The sequence below is a fragment of the Hylaeus volcanicus genome, chromosome 3 (assembly GCF_026283585.1).
Source record: "Hylaeus volcanicus isolate JK05 chromosome 3, UHH_iyHylVolc1.0_haploid, whole genome shotgun sequence".
In the NCBI taxonomy this organism is placed as follows: domain Eukaryota; kingdom Metazoa; phylum Arthropoda; class Insecta; order Hymenoptera; family Colletidae; genus Hylaeus; species Hylaeus volcanicus.
In genome coordinates, this window is record NC_071978.1 from 21117556 (window position 1) to 21136508 (window position 18953).

At 45.9% G+C, this 18953-nt stretch overlaps 1 protein-coding gene and 1 long non-coding RNA gene across 11 annotated transcripts in view; one reads left to right on the plus strand and one right to left on the minus strand.

Moving 5' to 3' along the window:
* LOC128873286 (uncharacterized) overlaps window positions 1-18953 on the plus strand; it is a 72337-nt gene that overhangs the window by 17672 nt on the left and 35712 nt on the right. Inside the window, exon 2 of the long non-coding RNA XR_008456387.1 lies at window positions 13640-13725. This is a non-coding gene — a long non-coding RNA (uncharacterized LOC128873286). The remainder of the gene's footprint in view (window positions 1-13639; window positions 13726-18953) is intronic.
* Window positions 1-18953, minus strand: part of LOC128873281 (ryanodine receptor) — a 43110-nt gene that overhangs the window by 5450 nt on the left and 18707 nt on the right. For 2 of the 10 annotated variants that reach the window (XM_054116747.1, XM_054116748.1), the window contains 32 exons: window positions 16788-17119; window positions 15535-16643; window positions 15235-15443; window positions 14869-14968; window positions 12959-13157; window positions 12168-12541; window positions 11838-12069; window positions 11739-11759; window positions 11380-11524; window positions 10976-11271; window positions 10237-10770; window positions 9912-10144; window positions 9725-9827; window positions 9496-9651; window positions 9204-9319; window positions 8578-9123; window positions 7675-8493; window positions 7430-7584; window positions 7179-7347; window positions 6567-6844; window positions 6281-6501; window positions 5935-6025; window positions 5501-5817; window positions 5121-5424; window positions 4894-5047; window positions 4015-4806; window positions 2703-3721; window positions 2253-2624; window positions 2013-2125; window positions 1417-1510; window positions 1090-1335; window positions 68-479 (listed from right to left, as the gene is read on the minus strand). In XM_054116747.1, the coding sequence (XP_053972722.1) occupies window positions 68-479; window positions 1090-1335; window positions 1417-1510; window positions 2013-2125; window positions 2253-2624; window positions 2703-3721; window positions 4015-4806; window positions 4894-5047; window positions 5121-5424; window positions 5501-5817; window positions 5935-6025; window positions 6281-6501; window positions 6567-6844; window positions 7179-7347; window positions 7430-7584; window positions 7675-8493; window positions 8578-9123; window positions 9204-9319; window positions 9496-9651; window positions 9725-9827; window positions 9912-10144; window positions 10237-10770; window positions 10976-11271; window positions 11380-11524; window positions 11739-11759; window positions 11838-12069; window positions 12168-12541; window positions 12959-13157; window positions 14869-14968; window positions 15235-15443; window positions 15535-16643; window positions 16788-17119 (10261 nt within the window). Of the gene's footprint in view, window positions 1-67; window positions 480-556; window positions 578-895; window positions 920-1089; window positions 1336-1416; window positions 1511-1579; window positions 1690-2012; window positions 2126-2252; window positions 2625-2702; window positions 3722-4014; window positions 4807-4893; window positions 5048-5120; window positions 5425-5500; window positions 5818-5934; window positions 6026-6191; window positions 6216-6280; window positions 6502-6566; window positions 6845-6927; window positions 6949-7178; window positions 7348-7429; window positions 7585-7674; window positions 8494-8577; window positions 9124-9203; window positions 9320-9495; window positions 9667-9724; window positions 9828-9911; window positions 10145-10236; window positions 10771-10975; window positions 11272-11379; window positions 11525-11738; window positions 11760-11837; window positions 12070-12167; window positions 12542-12958; window positions 13158-14351; window positions 14452-14868; window positions 14969-15234; window positions 15444-15534; window positions 16644-16787; window positions 17120-18953 lie in introns of all 10 variants that reach the window. The other 8 variants (XM_054116740.1, XM_054116744.1, XM_054116741.1 and 5 more) reach the window with 8 other exon arrangements.

Genomic DNA, 18953 nt, shown 5'->3' on the forward strand with positions numbered 1-18953 from the left:
ACACTCTCGATCAACATATCCTACATTTTCCTGAAGGCACGTAACCTCGGAATAAAATTCAACGAACCCAGATTGTGGCCCTCGCAAGTGAGCTGGATGAATCGAAACAGGGCACACGTGAACTCTGCGTCGTGCATGTTCTTCTCTCCTGCGGCACCCTCGGAACCAACCCCAAGTCCTTCCGCTTTCGTGTTCCTCTCGAAGGCGTCCAGATCCAGGACACTGCATGAGTTCATCAGACCAGCGATGGAGGTGAAGAATCCCACGTCTTTCTTCTCCTTCAAGTGGTTCAGCATTCCTCGCTGGATCTCTATGTTACCGCCTCGTAGGATGGAGATTCCTAGTTCAAGGGTCTTCATGACCATCTCGCTGGGCAGGCCCTTGCAAGCTGATATGTGAAGCAGCACCATCTCCGCTACGCCGCGATTCGCCAGACGCGTTTGATGGAAGAGAAGCTTCTGTTTCTCCATTTCTTGCTCCTACAGGAACAATAAAAAATACTCTTGTAAACGCGTCCTTGGATTTCGAAGTCTAAACGTGTTTTCGGGTGGCTTACCATGAGTTTGTACATGGGCCTCTTTAGGAGAGCGTTAAGAACACATTACAGAATTAGTTAACAACGTTATCAAGGATCAAGTATTGGGTGAAATGACGGTCAACAACGAGGAGTGTAACGGGGACATTGAGTGGAGTTTGAAGTTGATTTTGTGGCGATCGGGGATTCGTTCATCTTCGATGCAAGCATGTTTACATGTCGTTAGGTATGTGTGACGGTACATGAATAAATCGTAATCGTTTATGCTGTACAATGGAGGTAGCATTGCATTTCCAAGTCTGAATTGAGGAACGTACACATGAATGCGAATGAGTTTCCGCGATAACTACTTATTCTTACCATAAGTAGCTTATGTGCCCGCTTCTACAGGGTTCGTACGTGAGAAGAAGACAGGAAGTTGTTAATAAGTTTGAAACACAGTGAATAGTCTTCCGTTAGTTTCATTTTTAAGCATCATGTAAGTAGGTCTACGTATTAAATTGTTTAGTAAGAGAGTTTTAAGTTGCCTCGGAGATCGTTTTTCGAATACTTACGTGGATGGAGGCAGCCCCTTCCTCTTCGCCTCCTCCACCTTCGTCCTCGCCTTCCTCCTCCTCCTCGCCGCAAGACTTCGATATGATCTGCGCGTAACTCATGTACAAGAGATCCTCTTGGAGGGCACCGGACCGCTCTGTCATGGCGCCGCGACAGAACGTTGTTACCAGTTGCGTGAGTGGATCTGGCTTTCCCTCGTCCTCGGCTTTGTCCATCTTCTTCAGTTCAGCGTCCTCGAAAGATTGCTACGGGGCAACGAAGACACATCCAGTGATAATTACAATATCGACACCAACCAAGCCATTTTGGTAGAATCAATGTCTCACCGTAAGGTCTTCAATCATCACTTCTTGACCGACGTTCTCGTCCTGTAACCAGAGCTCGTAGTACGTTCTCGCAAAAATATTGATAGCCCGATGCCTGCAATAACAAACAAAGCAATTACGGTTTCCTGTATGGCGTGCCAGCGCGATGAAACTGTTACTTTACCTTCGTAACTTGTAAAGCGGCTCGCTACGCAGACATGCAATTGCTGCCCTCTTTCTGGCCGCGCACAACACACGCTTCCATCCATCTCGAGATGGTGGAGGTTTCGTTGCCTTTTAGCAGCATGCACACACAACTATACTTGTTAGATAACTGACGAAAAAAACGAAGGAAACGTCGTCCATAATCGACGTCAATCGTCGCTACTCTTTTACACAAGCTCTCACGGAGTCAAACCAACCGATGTACTGGTTACCGGTTTACGTAAGGATAACGTAAATTGATAAGTAAAATAAAAGAAAACAAACTTAACTTTTGATTCTATGCAACAAAAGCTTAAGGAGCAGACGGTGAAATCGATTTCTCGTCGATCACGCCCGAAGCAAACGCAAGTCTTGCGGAACACCAGTAACGCGATCAAACCAAAAGAGGATACCTGGGCAAGGAATGTAGGGAAGTTTGACGGAAACAAGCGATCACGGCTCGTTTACGTTGTATCGACACCACGGATCGATATTGACCCTTGCTCTGCTGTTGCGGATGATCTATCTACTCGAGAACACAAAATTACTAAATGAATCGATCGTATTATCCGACGAAGCAGCTTTAGCTATCCGAGAAACAGTGATCGTGGATACGTAAAGTTCAGTGTGAGGAGACGATAGTTTCCACTTACCATGTGTAGACCGTAGAGAACTTTGGCCATGTCGGTGATTCTCGCGACGACGTCTTCCAATTGCTGCGCTTTCACTGGTTCCATGGCGTCTTTCTTTTGGCCCAACTTGGAGTACAAATAATGCTGCCAGGACATTTCGTCGGCTGGGTCGATTTTGTCCGGCAGAGTCAGCTGCGTTTTGGCGAACTCGGCGATGTCGTATTCCGGCATCTTTTTCAGGAACCTGTCCTTGCAGTGCTGCACCAGTTCCTGCTCGCGACCAGCGAACAAGTTCAAGCCGACCGGCAACAGTCTCTTCAAGCAGGCAACCATTAACGAGGCTTGCACCTCCTTGTCCTTGTCTCTCTTCTTGTCGCGATGTTTCTTCTTTTTCTGTGGAACAAATCTCACGAATTAATACGTATCTTCTTCCTGCGAAGAACCTTCCTAAGGCACCATTTTGTTACCAACCTTGCCTCCACCAGAAGGTGCAGTTCCATCCGAAATAGCAGTGGGTCTCCTGGTCGCTGTTGGCATTATGAGCACCATGTTGTCGATCTCGTTTGCGGATATGAAGTTCTGTTCCTCGCGCAAGAAGTACTGCGACTTGGACCATATGTTGAATATCGCTGCCACGTGATTGTAGAGGTCCTCAGCCTCGGAGATGTTGTTCCTCAGCCAGTGGTTCCTTTGTAGATCAACGTACTTGATCAGAAGAGGGTAGAACGAGTAGATATCTCGAACCAGGAGTTGCCAGTCCTCTTGAATTTGAGCTTCGACCTGCGACGTGTCATCGGTGGACGATTTAATGAAACCTCGAAGAGATTCTTCTTTGTGGAACATGTTATCGGTGCGCTTCCTGACACGTTCAGCGAGTGGCAAGAACGGATCCTTCAGCAGCTCCTCCGACGAATTGATGATGATTTGCTGAGTGTAAGCGGCGATACGAGTCATCCATGGGGCATTCTCGTTGCCAATGTTCTTCTTGGTCAACTTGAGGACATTTTTCAGAAGCTGGTTCATGTGATCGCTGGTGACCATGCTAACGTACGTTCCCTCCGTTGGGTTCACGTTATCCGGACCCTGCGCCCACCAGAAGGGCAGGTAGGAGCACAGCAGAGGTAGAATGACATCAACCACGTGAGGAAGATCGTTGTAGGTCTTATCCGATTCGACGAACTGATCCACTTCTCCCAGAATGGTCTCCAGTGTCGGCATGCTCGACTCCATCTTTGTCATTATATCCTGCGCCTCCAAGGAATGATCGGCGATACGATTCAGAAGGGAGAACTGATTGTGCTTGTTCAGATGCGGCTCTAGGAAGGCTACCGGGAAGCAACTCGAAAACGCGCCGAGACAGGAACCCAAATTAGGCTTGTGACGCTCGATCTCCGTCTTCAAGTACTTTCTATCGTGCGTCAACGAGGAGTCTACGCCGAGGGTGTACAGGGATGCCAGCATTTTGTAGGATGCCACTTGAATTTCATCCACTGGGAACAAAAAAATAAAACGAATTAATTATTGGGTTGTCTGGAAAATCCATGTCGATTGTTGGTAGGTAGTACAAGATTGGTTGAATACCAGTAACATGTCATCCATTAAAAAGTGAAAAGATTGTGGAACAAAATGGTACCTATATAATTCAATAAATATGTATCAATATCCAAATGTGCCTTTGAATTTTTCTTAAAAATTGGCACGAACTTTCTGGACAACTCACGTAGAAATCGAATGTAGAATCGATCACGACACACGAATCCACCGAAACGAATGGTCTACTTACGCAACAGGTCGCTGCCATACTCGCACGCAGCCAGATGATCGAACATGGCCGTGAGCACAGGTAGCACGACGCTGTTGACGTACGACAAGGACGTGGAGGTTTTCAAATGTGTTCCTCTGAGGTGGCTGTACTTGCCCTCTTGAAGATTCAGAATCGTGTGGCCCAGGTCGTCAGCAGTGTTGTTGAAGAAGGTCAACATGGACGTTCGAATGAACTCGGGACAGTTTTTCACCAAGCTCTTCGCGTCTATGCCTTTGACTAGCACTTGGAGACAACGGACGGTGATCCTGACGTCAGGGCCGAATGCAGCTAATCTAGATCTCAACAAGCTCGCCAATTTGCAAAAGAGAGCTGCTACCATTTCCTTCTCCTTCAAGGACGCGGCCCCGACGTTGTTGGTGGCTGTGGCCACGGCGATAAAGTAATTCCTGTGCGTGCTGAAATATTTTTCCATCAATGGCAAAACAACTTTGCTAAAGAATTTGATGTCCCTCGTGGACGTCTTGAAGCTGTTACGTCGACTGAACGTATCGGACGGTTTCAGCAGCTTCATGTTGATAGTAGCCTTGTCCAAGTAAGCTATCAGCTTCTCCAGCAACGAATAAGCGAATCGTAGCTCCACTGAGGCTCCGGCAGTGGCGACCTCGGACTCTCCACCTCGATTGGGTTTGTGGAGCTTGTATCCTTGATACTGCAAGTATTTGAGGAATTCCTGGGATCGTTCGCGGTCCTTGCGTTTCTCTTTGTCGGTGAGGAGGTCGTAGGGTACCAATTGGGGGTGAATGCCACCTCCTACGAAAGGAAATGCGCTTTGTTAACGAAACTATCTTCTCTAATCTTGAAGAGAACAATCCTTTTGAATTTTCCGTCGACACGAACCGCAAGTGATGAGTTCCTCTTTCTTCTTCTTGGCCCAGATGTCGTGTGCGTTGTCTGCGAGACGTTCAGCCATGTTCTGCATCTCTCTGCTGAGGGTCAAGTTTGTCATGTCGACTGGGTGAGGATTGTAATTAAACGGATTTGCCGAGTCACCCTGAAATGATATTAAGACAGCGTGACAAAGGTGTCAATTTATCGAGTTGGATGTTCTTGAACGAACGACTTACTTGACTTTTTGATGATCTCCTCATGGAACTGCGATTGGTCGAAGGTACGTCCACCTCTGCGTGTTCGACGCTCCATCCTATAGCCAACAGGGCCTTCAAGCTCTCTCTGACTGGCTCCTTGTAACGTTCCCTCTCGTAATCGTTCAGCATGTTGTAGGGTTTCAACCTAGGATGCGTCTTATTCGCATCCGACCACTGTTCACCGTAAGTCCAACCGTTCTCTAGCTTTCGACTTGCCCAAGCGTCGTGATAGTGCTCAGAGAACTTCTGTACAATCTGGTTGAGGTCATTGTTGAGCACCACGCTGTAGAATATAGAGAACAATAAATGAATTGCTAACTAGAAGATTCTACGCAAGTTTAGAAAAAGTGGTGTAATACCTAGACGTGTTGATTGGCTGTGGATTGTAGGGCCCATCGGGCGACTGCGTGGACGCTGATTTGCTCCCATACCACTCGTCGTCATAGTTCTTAGACAGGGAGTAGTCAGGCGGCAAGGCGCAGCCAATGGCCGTGAGACAGGGCAAAGCCTTTCCAAATAATTCTGGATCGTAGTCCATCTTGGACAGTGAGTCGAATATGTTGCTGAAGAGGACCATGGTCAGACGTTTCTCTTCGTCGCTCGAGGCACCGTACGCACCCTGACCACCCGTTGATCCGTAGTATTTCGCGCAACGATCGTAGTGCAGGGTCAGCAGCTGTTATAGAAAATATAAATTTAGTTTGCTTAAAGTTAACAGGAAGACATAAATATTTTTTAAAATGGATGCCTCGCGTTAAATAATAATTAAAGTATTCTAAAGTAACTAGCTCACCCTCAGAGCAACGGTGGTGTACTCCGACAGCTTGGACACGTCTACGGTCAACTTTCGAAGTAGCTTCAACAGCATGCTTGGTTGCATTTGACTAAAAAGACCGAGAAATTAGGAGGAAGATCATTGCAATCGTGCAACGACGATAACGAATACTATAAGCGCCGAACGCTCTCATAGTTTTATATCTGTGACGATTATCGTAGACGGGGGGGGGAGGGGGGGGATAAGCGGTTTAAAATAATATTGGTAGAACTTACGAGACATTTAACTCGTGGACTTCTCTTGTTAAGCAACAAAACGATTCCGTTAATCATTTTAATCGTGTTTCAAAGAAGCTCGTGTTTACCTGGTGAGGGCGACTAGGAAGTCCGACACGGCTTCGCGTTGACCCTTCGTCAGCATCCTGTTCTTGCTCAATCGATAGACAGTGTGTAACGTCGCGTCCAGCAAGCTGGCGTAGTTGTCTGCCTCGTTGTAGAACTTGGAATGCTTGATCAGCAGGGGTAGAATACTGTTTCCGATGTAACGGTTCATCGCTAGGGCCATGTCGGACTCGTAACCATCGTTCTAAAGTAACAATAGCAATTTTAGAACATTAAGGAAAAGAAATATCGCTTGCGGCGTCTACTCACTCTGTCGAGCATGGTAGCGGCCCTGAGGTCAGGGAGGAAGGCTTCCTCGAGTATCTTGAAGAACAACTCTTGCGTTTCGATGCCGTAAACGCGCTCCAGAAATAGCACGACACTTTGCTTGTGCCCTGGGATCAAACCAGATGGCATGTCGCTCTTTGGCTTCTCCTCGCCAGCAGCAGGATTCAGTAGAGTGAACCTCAACGATAGGACACCCTGTAGATCGTCGAGGGGCACCAGAGAACGTAGGATAGCCCTTGCTCGCAGTGACTCGTTCTTCCCTGAAAGGTGTGCTCGACCTCAGTGTCTTTCTCGAAACGCGATCTCAAGAAAACAGAAAAAACTTATATTTCGTATATATTACCGACGGATTCTGTAGAAGCCTCTGTTGCTCGGTAAAAAATAAACACTCTTATTAGATAAACAATTCTTTCCAGTTACGACTTTCTGTGGAATCATGAAGGGCTTTTTGATAAATTGGGTCACACTAGAAAACGAAAATAATCGCGTCTACTGATGTGAAAATCTACGAAAAATTGCAGAGCTAGATCTACGATTAAGCCATGATACTTACGACGTTGGCATCGAATTTTTGGTAGCTCCAGTCTCGCTTACCTTGCTCGATGACGGATGAATCGGGGGCGCAACGACCTAACAGGTCTACCAAGGTGCAATAGAAGTTCAAGATCGCGGCTCCGGTGTCTATGTAGTCCTCGTCGTCGTCCGATTCTGGAAGAGGATGCTCGAATTGGGCCACTATTGTCCCCTCAGCTTCGTCGTGTACCTGGTTCATGGATCGATTGGATGTTCACGTTCAAATTTTGATCTGTATTAGAGATTCTTAACAATCACACGTCGCAACATACTTGTCGCCGGTCAGCAATGCGTTCGGACATCTTGTTGGCGTCTATGATGACTCTCAACAAACCCTCGCCCTCACCGCGGAGGGCCGGTCCCAAGCATTCTGGTCTTCTGATCAGCAAACGTATCACCAAGTTGGCGTTTTCCTCGACGCTTTCACCTGGAAAGATAATCAAGTGATTTAAACGTCAACTTGAGCGATCTTCGAGGTTTCGCTTAACTCGCAATTGAAAATAAATTCGAATCTCACCGTTAACCCAAACGCAGAACCTCAAAAAGTCCAAATATCGTTCGCCCTCCACCGGATCCCATCCCAAATCGGGATAACCTTTCTCCACCAGCTCTGAGTTCGATTGCAACCCGCAACGAGACAAGTAGATGGCAATTTTCTCGAGATAATGCTCCCTGAGAGCCAACGCAAGCTCCGTGTTCTCCATGAGGGAAGAGTAGGCCACGTCCAACGGCGTCGATCCTCTCAAAGACGGCCTCGACAACAGGATATTGCTGTTCTCCAACAGGAAGTCGAAGTGATCGAACATCGCCTTCTGATTCTGCCTGGAAGTGCGGCAGAAGTAGCAAAGGAATCTGCAGCAGGCCACCACCATTTCGTGGGACGTGTCCTTTTCTTTGGAAGCTGGTTCACCCTCCGTGGTTTGGGGCTGAGTTTGAGCGTCAGATTGCGCCTGCGCGCGTCTGCCCAGCGTGTTCATCATGATTGCCATCACGTTCTCGTGAATCCTCAACACTCTGATCAAATCTGGATGTTGGAAGAACGTGTGATTGTTGACCAATTTCCAGAGTCGTTCTCTAACCAGCTCCTCCTCCTCCTGAGACATCTGGACAGGCAGCAACGCGCGGATCTGGCTCAAACCCACCCACATCAAGGCAGCGTCGTCCCTCGTTTTGCTGTTGATCACGTACGTCTTCTCCAGAGCTCGGATCAGCTCGCCCACTGTGTCGTACTGACGCACTAGGAGGCTGAACATCTCGCGTACCAACTTTGGAGTCTCGATTTGGGATTCCTCGGCCCAGCTGACGATGGTCGATATCAGGACTTTGCGGAACACCTCTGTAAAATATTGCAAACATTGCTTTAGCGATCGAGAATCAGTCGATAGAGGATAGTACCAGATCTATTGCCTCGAGATCTCACCTTCTGGAGTCTTCCTTTCTGGCTCAGGTTCCGGTTTGGGTTCCTCCTCTAGTTCTTTCACAGCGTTTATGAAGTTGAACAGTCTCTTCATGGCGCCAGGCTTCTGGACATCTTCCTCTGGTTCGTTGGCAGCGTCAGCTGCGTCTTGAAGAGCGTGCAGAGACACGTAGGACATCAGATTGGTGTGGAATTCGTTCATTCTGGTTATCAGATCCTCCCCACAGGGGATGTTGTCTGGATCATCCTCGAAGTCCATGTTCTTGAAACTTAAAATCGAGTTCATCTGCTCGCGAGGCGGACACCGAAACTCCTTAGTCTTCTTCGCTGCGACTGCCGACGGCAGGTCGGACTGCTTGATGTCGATGTAACGACGAAGCTGGTCGGACTGCAGATCCCCGACGAAGTCGTGACTGAAGGCGATGATGGACTCGACGCGATGTCGCAGCTGGATGTCGTTGAGATGGTGGAGCAGGTAGCACATCTGCAGCTTCGCTCCCTCCGCCATTTTCATGTGGAGCAATCCCTTCTTGTGCTCGTCCTTTCCCTCTGAAATTTATTCCCATTGTTACGTCACTGACACTGTCGCACTATCGATGGTCTAAGCACTCTAGAAATATTCTTCTAACCTTTGTCGAACGTTGGGTCCCAGGTTTCAGGGTGAATCATGATGAGAAGCTTCATGATATCTTCGTTCCTAAGCATTCCAACTAGGAGTAGTCTATCAACGAGTTTCAAAAGCGGCCTGTAAAGCAAAATCACGTAATCAGTGAGAAATAATACGAACAGATCCGAAGCCTGTAGCAGCAAGCAGCGCGAATTATCCTGAAAGCATCTTCCTTCCTGACGCGTTATCGTCGACGGAGACTTTAATCATGCAGAACATAGCCCAGGCGTGCGCGTGTTCACAATCGTACATACAGGAAAAGATTCTCATTGCTGCCACCGATCGGGTCTCGATTGTGGACTTGATTGACCTCGACGGCCTCGTTTAAAGCCTGCATCACGTAATCCCTGACCACGTCCAGGGGAAAGTGCGGACTGTAGAGGCTCCTTATGTTCTCGATCGTTTGGTCGCTGGAAGGAATTTCCCTTGATGTCGACTATTAGTCAGGGGGTTCACGTCTAGTTTTGGATTAAATACACTTACCTGATATCCGTCATTTTCATCTGAGGACGAACGGACTCGGTCTCCAGGTACCTAAGGCTGTGCCTCATTTCTTCGTTTTCGTATAAGTCCTTCAACTCTTGGCCTGGAAACAGACGGAATTAACTTCCTGTAAATGTTTATAACGATGGAACTTCTCGAATTCGAGGTGGAAAGAGGAATTCCTTACCTAAAGGAATGATGTACTCGTTCTTGCAGACTTCCATCGTCGTCGCGTGCGACTCGAGATGCAGGGCGATTAGCAAGTCGTAGAATCCTTGTCGCAGAGGCCCGGACATGTACTCCGCTCGGATAGCGTACAACAGTTGTTTCTGGTCGACGTGTTGGCATAGGGCGTGGGCTGCTCTGTAGTTCGACTGATAACACAGGGCTGCGTACAACGTCAGGGTGTGCGCGTGGAAACTGCAAGCAAATAATACCATGAAACGTCGATAAATGTTATCAAATTCGAGTTGACAGAGACCCAGTATTCAATTCCTGGACTCGAATTTTACCTGAGCAGTTTGTCCATCTCGATGAGCTCCAAGATGTCGATGCACCTGTCCTCCTCAGGAATGTGCAGAGCCAGCATCGATATCGCGTCCTCGCACAGCATGGACCAACCTCTAATATCGGAAAGCTTCAGGGCGTGCACCTGGAGCGACTGATTGGGCACTCTGGCCCATTGATGAGGTTTCAAGCACTGCACCTTCAACCTAGGTGGAAATTGAGGAATGACGTGTCGCTCAGAGTTCTGCAAAACGGCTGCAGACAGCGGCAGCGTCGTGGAGGTTCTTCCCAGTTCGATTTGGAGGATCTCCTTGCTGGTGGCCTCCACGAAGATAGCAGGGAATAGTTTCGTGTCAGGCTCCATCTTGAACTTGTGGCTCGTCTCTTTGCCTTCGCAGGTGAAGGACACCCATCCCGTTGCTGTGTCCACGAAACAGCCCACGAACATCCCTTGCGAGGCACCCTTTCCTGAGGCGTCCTGCGTGACCTCGTTGTAGAGTTCGTCTGCTCTCACCATGTAGCAGCTCTGTCTGTCCACTCTACAAGGAAAGTGAGGGAATCGTAATATTGAATGTTTGTAAGGTACAGGACCTTGTCAGAACTTTAGAAAGTAAAGGGTTAGAGGTCCGTGGAGCTCTCAGAGTATTTAGAAAACATTGGTCGGGTACCTCGAGTTCTTTGGTTAGACTCAACCCATTCTAGCACCTCAACTAGCAATTGCAGAAGTAAGTGGTTGAAACGTACTGTTCTATGGGACGATCGTAGTCATCGGTGATGACCACTGAGCCCTTCCTTACTCGAGACAGGTTGAAGTCCTTGGTGTGCAGGTGATACTGAGAGGTGACCCAACCCACGTAAACGTGAGTAGGGTCCTGTCCAGGGAAGATGCGAACCCCGTAGAAGTATTCGTTCATCAGTTTCAGGCACTCCGCGTCGTATATCTCATTTCCGATCGCTTCGACGCCAGATCCACTTAGAACAGACATCGCTTTCGGCGCGTTGCGCTCTGGGATCTGCGGTGGTATCACCTTCAAATCCGTCTACAACGAAATTAGACTACTTAGTTTGCACGCTGGAAGGAGTATCGACTTTAAGGAACAGGTTAGTCGGATCCAGATGGAGAAAATAAATAAAATAAATATTTTTACGTTTGATATGCGGACTTGGGGAATCCGGCTACTTGCTTTATTCAGCTGTAGAGTCTTGGTGCTCTTGTCGGAGACGTCGGAGCGCACTGGCGGCTCGGGCGTTTTTGCTTTCGCGTCCGGAGACTTCGCTTTGCGCGAGAAGAACCTGGAAAATTTTGTAGTAAAGTATCGCTTGATGGTACGGATGAAACTTGTAATATCGAAGTGAATAAGATCGAATGCAGTGGGTATCAATTATCGATTATTTGCAAAGCAGAATAGATTCGAGAACAAGATGATCTATAGTAAAGGAAAAGGAAAGAGGAACAAATCTTTTGACAGAAAGTGCAAGTTTACGAAGGGTTGTTAGTTAAACTTACGAGCCATCCTCCGTCTCTTTGCTAAGTTCGCTAGGAAGATTCAAATAGCAGAATCAATTCGTCTCAAGAGTTGATAAAAAATTGATCACTGATACTAACCGGAACGGCGAACGCCCACGTTTCTTCTTGTCGTCCTTTACGTCGCCATTCATGTCGCCGTAGCCGTTCATTTCTGTCTCGCTGATGGCGTTCTCCATATTTCCAACTCGTGAGCCATACAGAGAACCTTTCCTAGGAGGCCTGGCTGGTTTGTTCCTCTGCATAGGAAGCGGCGATTCCTTCATCATTTCGTCTGCTTCCGCCGCATCCTCTGAATAGTTCCTTTGCAATCCTAAGTAGTTGAAATTTCATTAATCCTAAAGTCTTGGCAGATACTTGAAAATTTAAACAAATGTGGAATCGTATGACTAGGATGACGACTATTTATACCTTTAATGTCGCTCATGCTGAAACCAGACTTCATGATTTGCTCCATCTGAGCAGAGGGTGCTGCGAGTTGTGCTTGTTCCACTTGCTCTGACAACAGCCTATTTTGGCGCATCTTGATCTCCTGCCATCTTCGCAATTTCTCGCTCTCCGAGATAAACGTGGATTGACAGATGACTGGCAACGACAATCGGAGGAATTCCCAGTTCGCCTTCTCCATGGTCTCGAAGGTGTTGTGGGAGATCTTCAAGCAGGGTGGAGTGTCGGAACCAGCCGGTATTCTGGCGACGTCTATCCTCGTGTCGGCCATGTCGTCGGTGTTTTCGAAGATCGGTTGATCTTTGGTGAACCAGTACGTCACTGGGCGGTTCATGTTTCTGAAAGGTCGAGGATGGACTGTCAATGGGTCGCAAGAACGATAGAAGGAAACGTGGATTCGTTGAAAAGACTTAATAAGGGCTTTTTGAAAACTCTGGATACTCGTTTAACTTTCGTACTATTCGAAAAAGCGGAGAGAAAGTTTATTCAACTTTCTTAGGTCGAAATGAAGACGTATAACTTAAGGGGTAACACCACTCTAGAGTACTATAATTATAAAACAACAATTGTTGTTTATACTTCGATGTGTGTTAAATAAACCCTGTAAAAAGAAATCCTATTCCTTTTGCGACACTCTCAAAATTAATTATCAAAGTTAGGCCTTTATTTCAGCCTCTAGAGTGGTGTTACCCCTTAAATATATGTAGTTTTCTATCCAAGTCTTCTCGACTGTTTAGACACAACGAATTACTTACACGCAGAATGGCTCGTATCCTTCCTGCAAACCACAAGTTGTAAAGAACTTGAGAGTGTTTACATCCTGCCCAAACGTCAATTTCGCCTTCTGGCCAACTCCCAGTGTGAAAGCAGGAACAAAGCAATCTCCCTGCACGTCAGCGAAGGACGTTTCACCGCCAAGCGCGTCCATCAACAATTCTCCGTTCAGAGAAAAGCCTGGATGACATTAGATTACATTGATGGCATTGCTGGTGAAACTTGTAGAAATAATTACCACTAGCGAAAGACTGTTCTAATTAAGAAAGGTAATTTCAATACTGCGAAAACTAATTTTAATTAGGAATGGCACTCAATGGCACCGATGCATCACGTATCCGATTAATAGCGATTAGTATCGAGCAACGATTCTTAAGACACAGATAGAAAACAACTACACAGAACTATGCAAAGCAAGTGCGATAATTAGTCGAGTAGAATGTTACGCATGCAGACTGTAGTGGTTTGAAATAATAGAAAATATAAAAGTTGGGTGATTCTGTCATCGAGATGTGTTGAAAAAAAAAAGAATAAAATTCGTAGATTTGAAGGGAGGGATATAGGGTAGTCAATGTCGATTCAGAGTGGGACTATTTTAAATCGTTTCGTAAATTAAATCCGTTCTCGAATATTACTCACTGTTGCTTTTATTTTTGTTTCAGATTTTAACGTCGTTCTGGGGCAAGCAAGCAGTAAATGAGCGCATGGCAATTTTACAGAAAGTTGGGGTCACCGTTGTATGTAATTAGTAAGTATGAATAATATGAATTACGAAAGCGCTATTGTCGCTGACTGTACAACACTGACAATGAGTAGAATACTGGATACCAAAAAAAGACAAGAGCTGACATAAAGCTACATCGAATAGGATATGATTTTGATTAACAATGAAAACATCAGGGGTAACAGGTTTATTGTGCTATGAGACTTGAACGAAAGCGCTGCTGGCGGTGACGTGAGTGGGTGAAAGAAAAAATTGATAACGACGAGTACTTGCTCTTTCTGCGACAAGCAATTCACAGAGACTATATTTTCGTTCCTTGTGGTCTTGCTGCTAAGTTTTGGATGATAAAGCGTACAACACTCGCGTCGACTGTACAAAACACGACGAACGAATCAATACCCGAATGTGAATTGTTTTCTGATAGCAACCGAAGGAGATTTCGTCGAAGGTAATCGGTTAATTTTTGGATCTCCAAATATCGTGTTGATCATGGATTTGTCTGACTTTTGGGTATCCGTTTTCGATCGAAATAATGTTGGCGCCATGTTTAGAATGTCTGTATCCAGTAGTCTATCTCTTTTACTCAAATTATACGTGTATATATAGCTTGAAATGGCAGCTGAAGCGTTCGCTTAAAGATTCCGTCTTACTAATCGTTCGGTCAATTAGATCCAGGAATACCCCGACAACGTCTCCAATCTGCCATTGTTTGCCAAATGTTTCGGCTGTGCCCGAGTATACTTTTTCCTCCTTTAAAATAAAATTTCACCAATTCAACACTTCACCATTCGTGACGCAACATGAACCGTGGACGAAGTTGACTTAACGTTAACTAAATAAACTACTCCATACGTTGGTATCGTGTGCGCGCGAAATCCCGATTCGAAGAGGGAAGAAACATACAACACACTTAATCGGTACACTGTACAAGTAGCTTCGAGAAACGAATCCCTCCGCGGATATCGTCGACAAAGTTCGAGATCAAGCCACACGTACGAATGAAACTTCCCATCGATTTCATTCACCTCGGGGACAAGGATGCAGAAAAAAAGAACAACCAAGTCAACATGAAATAAACATATAGAGACAAAGACAATAGTAGTAGACGTGAAAAAACTCAAAAAATGGTGGACCTTTCTAGATCGGCTAAAAAAATTGGACTCTTACTGATCGTTCTGTCCACGACGTCAATGAAACATCCAACTATGTCGCCCACTTGATATTTGTGACCAAACGACTCGTGGCTACCAGCGTGTACTTTAGTCACCTGATCAGTTCACGATGGATAATCGATTATTCATCACTTTTTTCACGCAACCGTCGCTTAACAATTAACTTCACTGATAAAATTCTTATCTTACCGCGAGACGCTGTTGATCGTAAATGTATTCGATTAATTCTATCCGCGGTTAGACAATTCGCTGTTGCGAGACTGACTTTGCAAACTGTTCGTTCGATTATTCGCGAATTGTGGTAAATTTAACGTTTAACATTGATTCGATCACAGTTGGAAAAATGGTATGGAGGACTTACGTTGTAACCGTCGAAGGCCCAGGTGTTTTCGTCGCTTCCCAGCATGCTTCCAGGCATGCAATCAGCTTTTGCCCAACCGACGCGCATCGGTCCAGCGGTTAGAACCTCGAACTCGAAGTACCACTTCCCGCTGCTCACTGCGTAGTGTTTCTCGACTCTATAGGTCCTGAAGGATGATTGTCGTAGTCTGCTGGCTTCCAAAAGTAGTGCTGTGGAAACGTTCATTTATTTTATATACAAGAGAACCTCTCGGTACAGTCAGAAATCCATGAACTTGCACTAGTCCAGTAGTAACCTCACCTTCGTGCTGTTCTCCAGTAGGTGGTTCCAACATGTACCCATAAACCAACAGCGTTCTAACAGTCTCGCTAGCTGTATCGCGATTAGCTTTCTTGATGGCTTCGTCCACCTTTGGATACGGGACTAAATGGGGGCTCCTCCTCATCTCAGAGTCTTCATTAAGAGCGTAGGTCCATCCCTGGCTGATCCTCTCCTTGGCCCACAAATTGTGAGTGTTCTCCGCGAGCTGATCTACCAGTTCTTCCATTTTTGGAGTGAGGGATATCGCGGTGAGATCCAGAGGTGCTGGCTTGTACCCACTGCTCTGCATGAAGGGCTCGTTTGGTAGTCTCAGAGTCTTTATCCTAGATGGTGGCTTGTCCATGGTGATGTAATATCCCAGGGCCAAGATGGTCTTCAACGTCTGTACAGCCAGTTGAGTGTCGTAACGCTTCTCAGCGGCTGGCAGCCTTTCGAACTGTACGATACAGGGATGAATCTTCCTCAAGTCGTCCCTGTGCTCTCCATAGATCCATCCAGCCTCGATCTTGTTCATAGCCCACATCTCGTGGATGTTTTCCGCCAGCTTGTCCCTTATCTGCTCGACGTAGGAGGGTAGGTTGATCATGGACGTATCGACGGGCGCAGGAACGAAAGCAGTGTCGTCTTCGACGAGCCACGGGCCAGCCAAGACGACTTTGTTCATGTTTCCAAAGTAGAAGCAGGGATCCAGCGATAGAATCTGCTGGGGAAGGAGACTCTCTACCAGGGGTGAGAATTCCTCTGGTGGCTGGAATTTTAGTCGACCGTGGTCTCCTCCCAGGAGGAATCTGCAGGACAGTTTGGACGAGCAGCTAATCGAAGGGAAAAACATTCCATCCAGGTTGAAATTTCGGAAGGAACCCAGGATAGGTGCTCCGTTGAAAGTAAACGTAATTATAGGGACTGTCAGGTCCAAGGCGCATCCAATCACGTCGCTTTTCCTGATGTAAGGCTCCGTGGCGTTGTGCACCACCTGCGTTTTCCTGCCACCTGTCCACAGGTGCGCTCCGTCGAAACCAAACGAGTAGAGGTCGTCGCCAACCCCGTTTCCACCCCATTTTTCGCCACCACCGGGGTATGGCATGTATCTAAATAGAAAATAACGATTTCAGGAGGAATATCAATCCGATGATCCATTGGAAGAGGGAGAAATTAGTATACTCTTTGTGTACATCAGAATTGCAAGTTGGCGTAGTGCTCAAAGTGTTCTTCAGAAGAATAAATGAACATACCCCGCGGTGTTCGCCCAACCAATTCTCAAGTGAGGCATCATGTGCGTCGTCTGCTCGATGTGATCCACAGTGACCTCAAAGTACCACTTTTGATAAAGCGCTGAACCTTCCACTCTGCCCACGAATATGTTGGGCCTGATGCTGGCCACGTGGTCGACCAGTTGGGTTTGAAGGAGAAGATTCTTCCCTGGCAGCAGAAAGTCGCATATATTGTTCTGCGACGAGCGAACCGCGACGCCGTTACCCACGCACAGCGAGCAGAGGACGTCCAAGACTTTTGGATCCCTTCCATGCTTCTCGAGCAGCGAAATGATGACTTTTATGTGCTCGTCCTGTGGGGGAAAAATACTTTGTGTTTAGAGAGTCGTTTCATTATTGTCCTAAGGATAGGGGTGTGAAAAGGATTACAGTCAATAGTCTTTTAATTGAAGGCTTGCGTGCAAGACCTAATCTCATACTGTCTCCATTATTGGATTTTGATTTGAGTACTCAACGACCTCTCAAATTGGGAACTGCTGTTTAACACGTTGGGTGCCAAACTACTCGTGAAAATCTATATGAGCTTGACACTTTGCTTCTACAGGGTGTCCCAGCCTAAGTGATACAGAGCTCTAACTCCAAAACTATCGGGCGAATGCAAAATTTCAAACATGGAAATTGCACGGTAAAATGGGGCTCATGTTTCAGCGCGAAAGAATTTTTGTTAACTTTGTTATTTAACGTGATATGATGGGCAAGTTTCGTTTTTCAAATGGAACTATATATATTTTTTTTTTTATACCATGCGATAGTACTTTTCAAGACGAATTCATTAAGCTTTAATGTATTACCCGATTTTTATTAGTTTTCAAGCTATAACGCTTCAAAGTTTGGTAATTTTCAAGGAAAAATCACGGTTCGGCTCCGGGCGGTCCCATTGATGCAGTAAGCACCATGCGATTCTTGAAACCAATATGAGGGTCTCGCTTGGGAATCTTTGACCAGAATATTGGGATTCTTTCCACTTTCCTTCGTTGGGCCTAGAGCCTAAGGCCTAAGGGTCTCGACTCTAGAGCCTAAGCCACCATATCTCTAGTCTCTTCAAGTAAATCTCCAAGATCGCGGTTTCTCTGAGTCAGAGAGAAAGCATAGAAAAATTGTAGGAGTAATCGAACGTGACTCACTGTTGAGGAATTCAAAGACAAACTGCATTTGTACTAACTATAACCGCAAATCGTAACGTTATCGACGATAAAACCGATTATGTAGCGTCATTCGGAAGGTCGATTAATTAGCACAACACGATTTCTACGTTAGTAGGATTTTCTTTTAGCTATATTATTTTTAAGCTATACGCTTATTAAAGCTTAATGAATTCGTCTTGAAAAGTACTATCGCATGGTATAAAAAAAAATATTAGTTCCATTTGAAACTAATGTAAACACATAAAAACCTCAAGTGCAATGTTTTGGGTCTCCGATTTTGCATGCCTCCATTCAGTCGTTACTGTATCTTCTAATGTTTTGCCAACAAACTTCGAGTATAGAGAAGGACAGCGAATGAAGAAGAGAACGGAGCGACATGCGAAAATGGCGACCAACACCGGGATTATTTCGATGAGACATGTAGTAAATATGATGCGAATTACGTCGTGTTTGGTCTCATTTTAATCAGAAAAATGTCAGAAATATGATTGTTGACAGTTTTTATAGCAATAACGGTAATAATAAAAAAAGTTTGATCGTTGCATTAGCATTGTCTCATCGAGATATCCGATCCCGGATCATGTTACTGTTACTGTCCATTTATCGTAGAGAAACTTGTGCATTTAAGGAGACTGTTGAATTATATATGTATACAACTGGAGCTTATTTTTGTTGAATTTAAATCAAATTCATGAATCCTATGCAGATTTACTTTCTACAACATCTCATCTTCAAAATTAACCCTCCGAGGTCACACGTTCTGGAAATAACGCGCCGGTCACAGGGGGTCCCAATGACCCCAGCCATGTTTAAACGATTGCCGCTTGCCAGTATCGTTCCGAACGACTCATAAAAATTCAGGATGCTAGTTTGAACCTTTGGGAATGAGAATATCATGGCAAAAAATTTTTATGAAATTTTCAAAAAGACGAAAAAAAATCAGCAAGGAGGCAATGCGTAAAAAAACATTTTTTACTAAAAA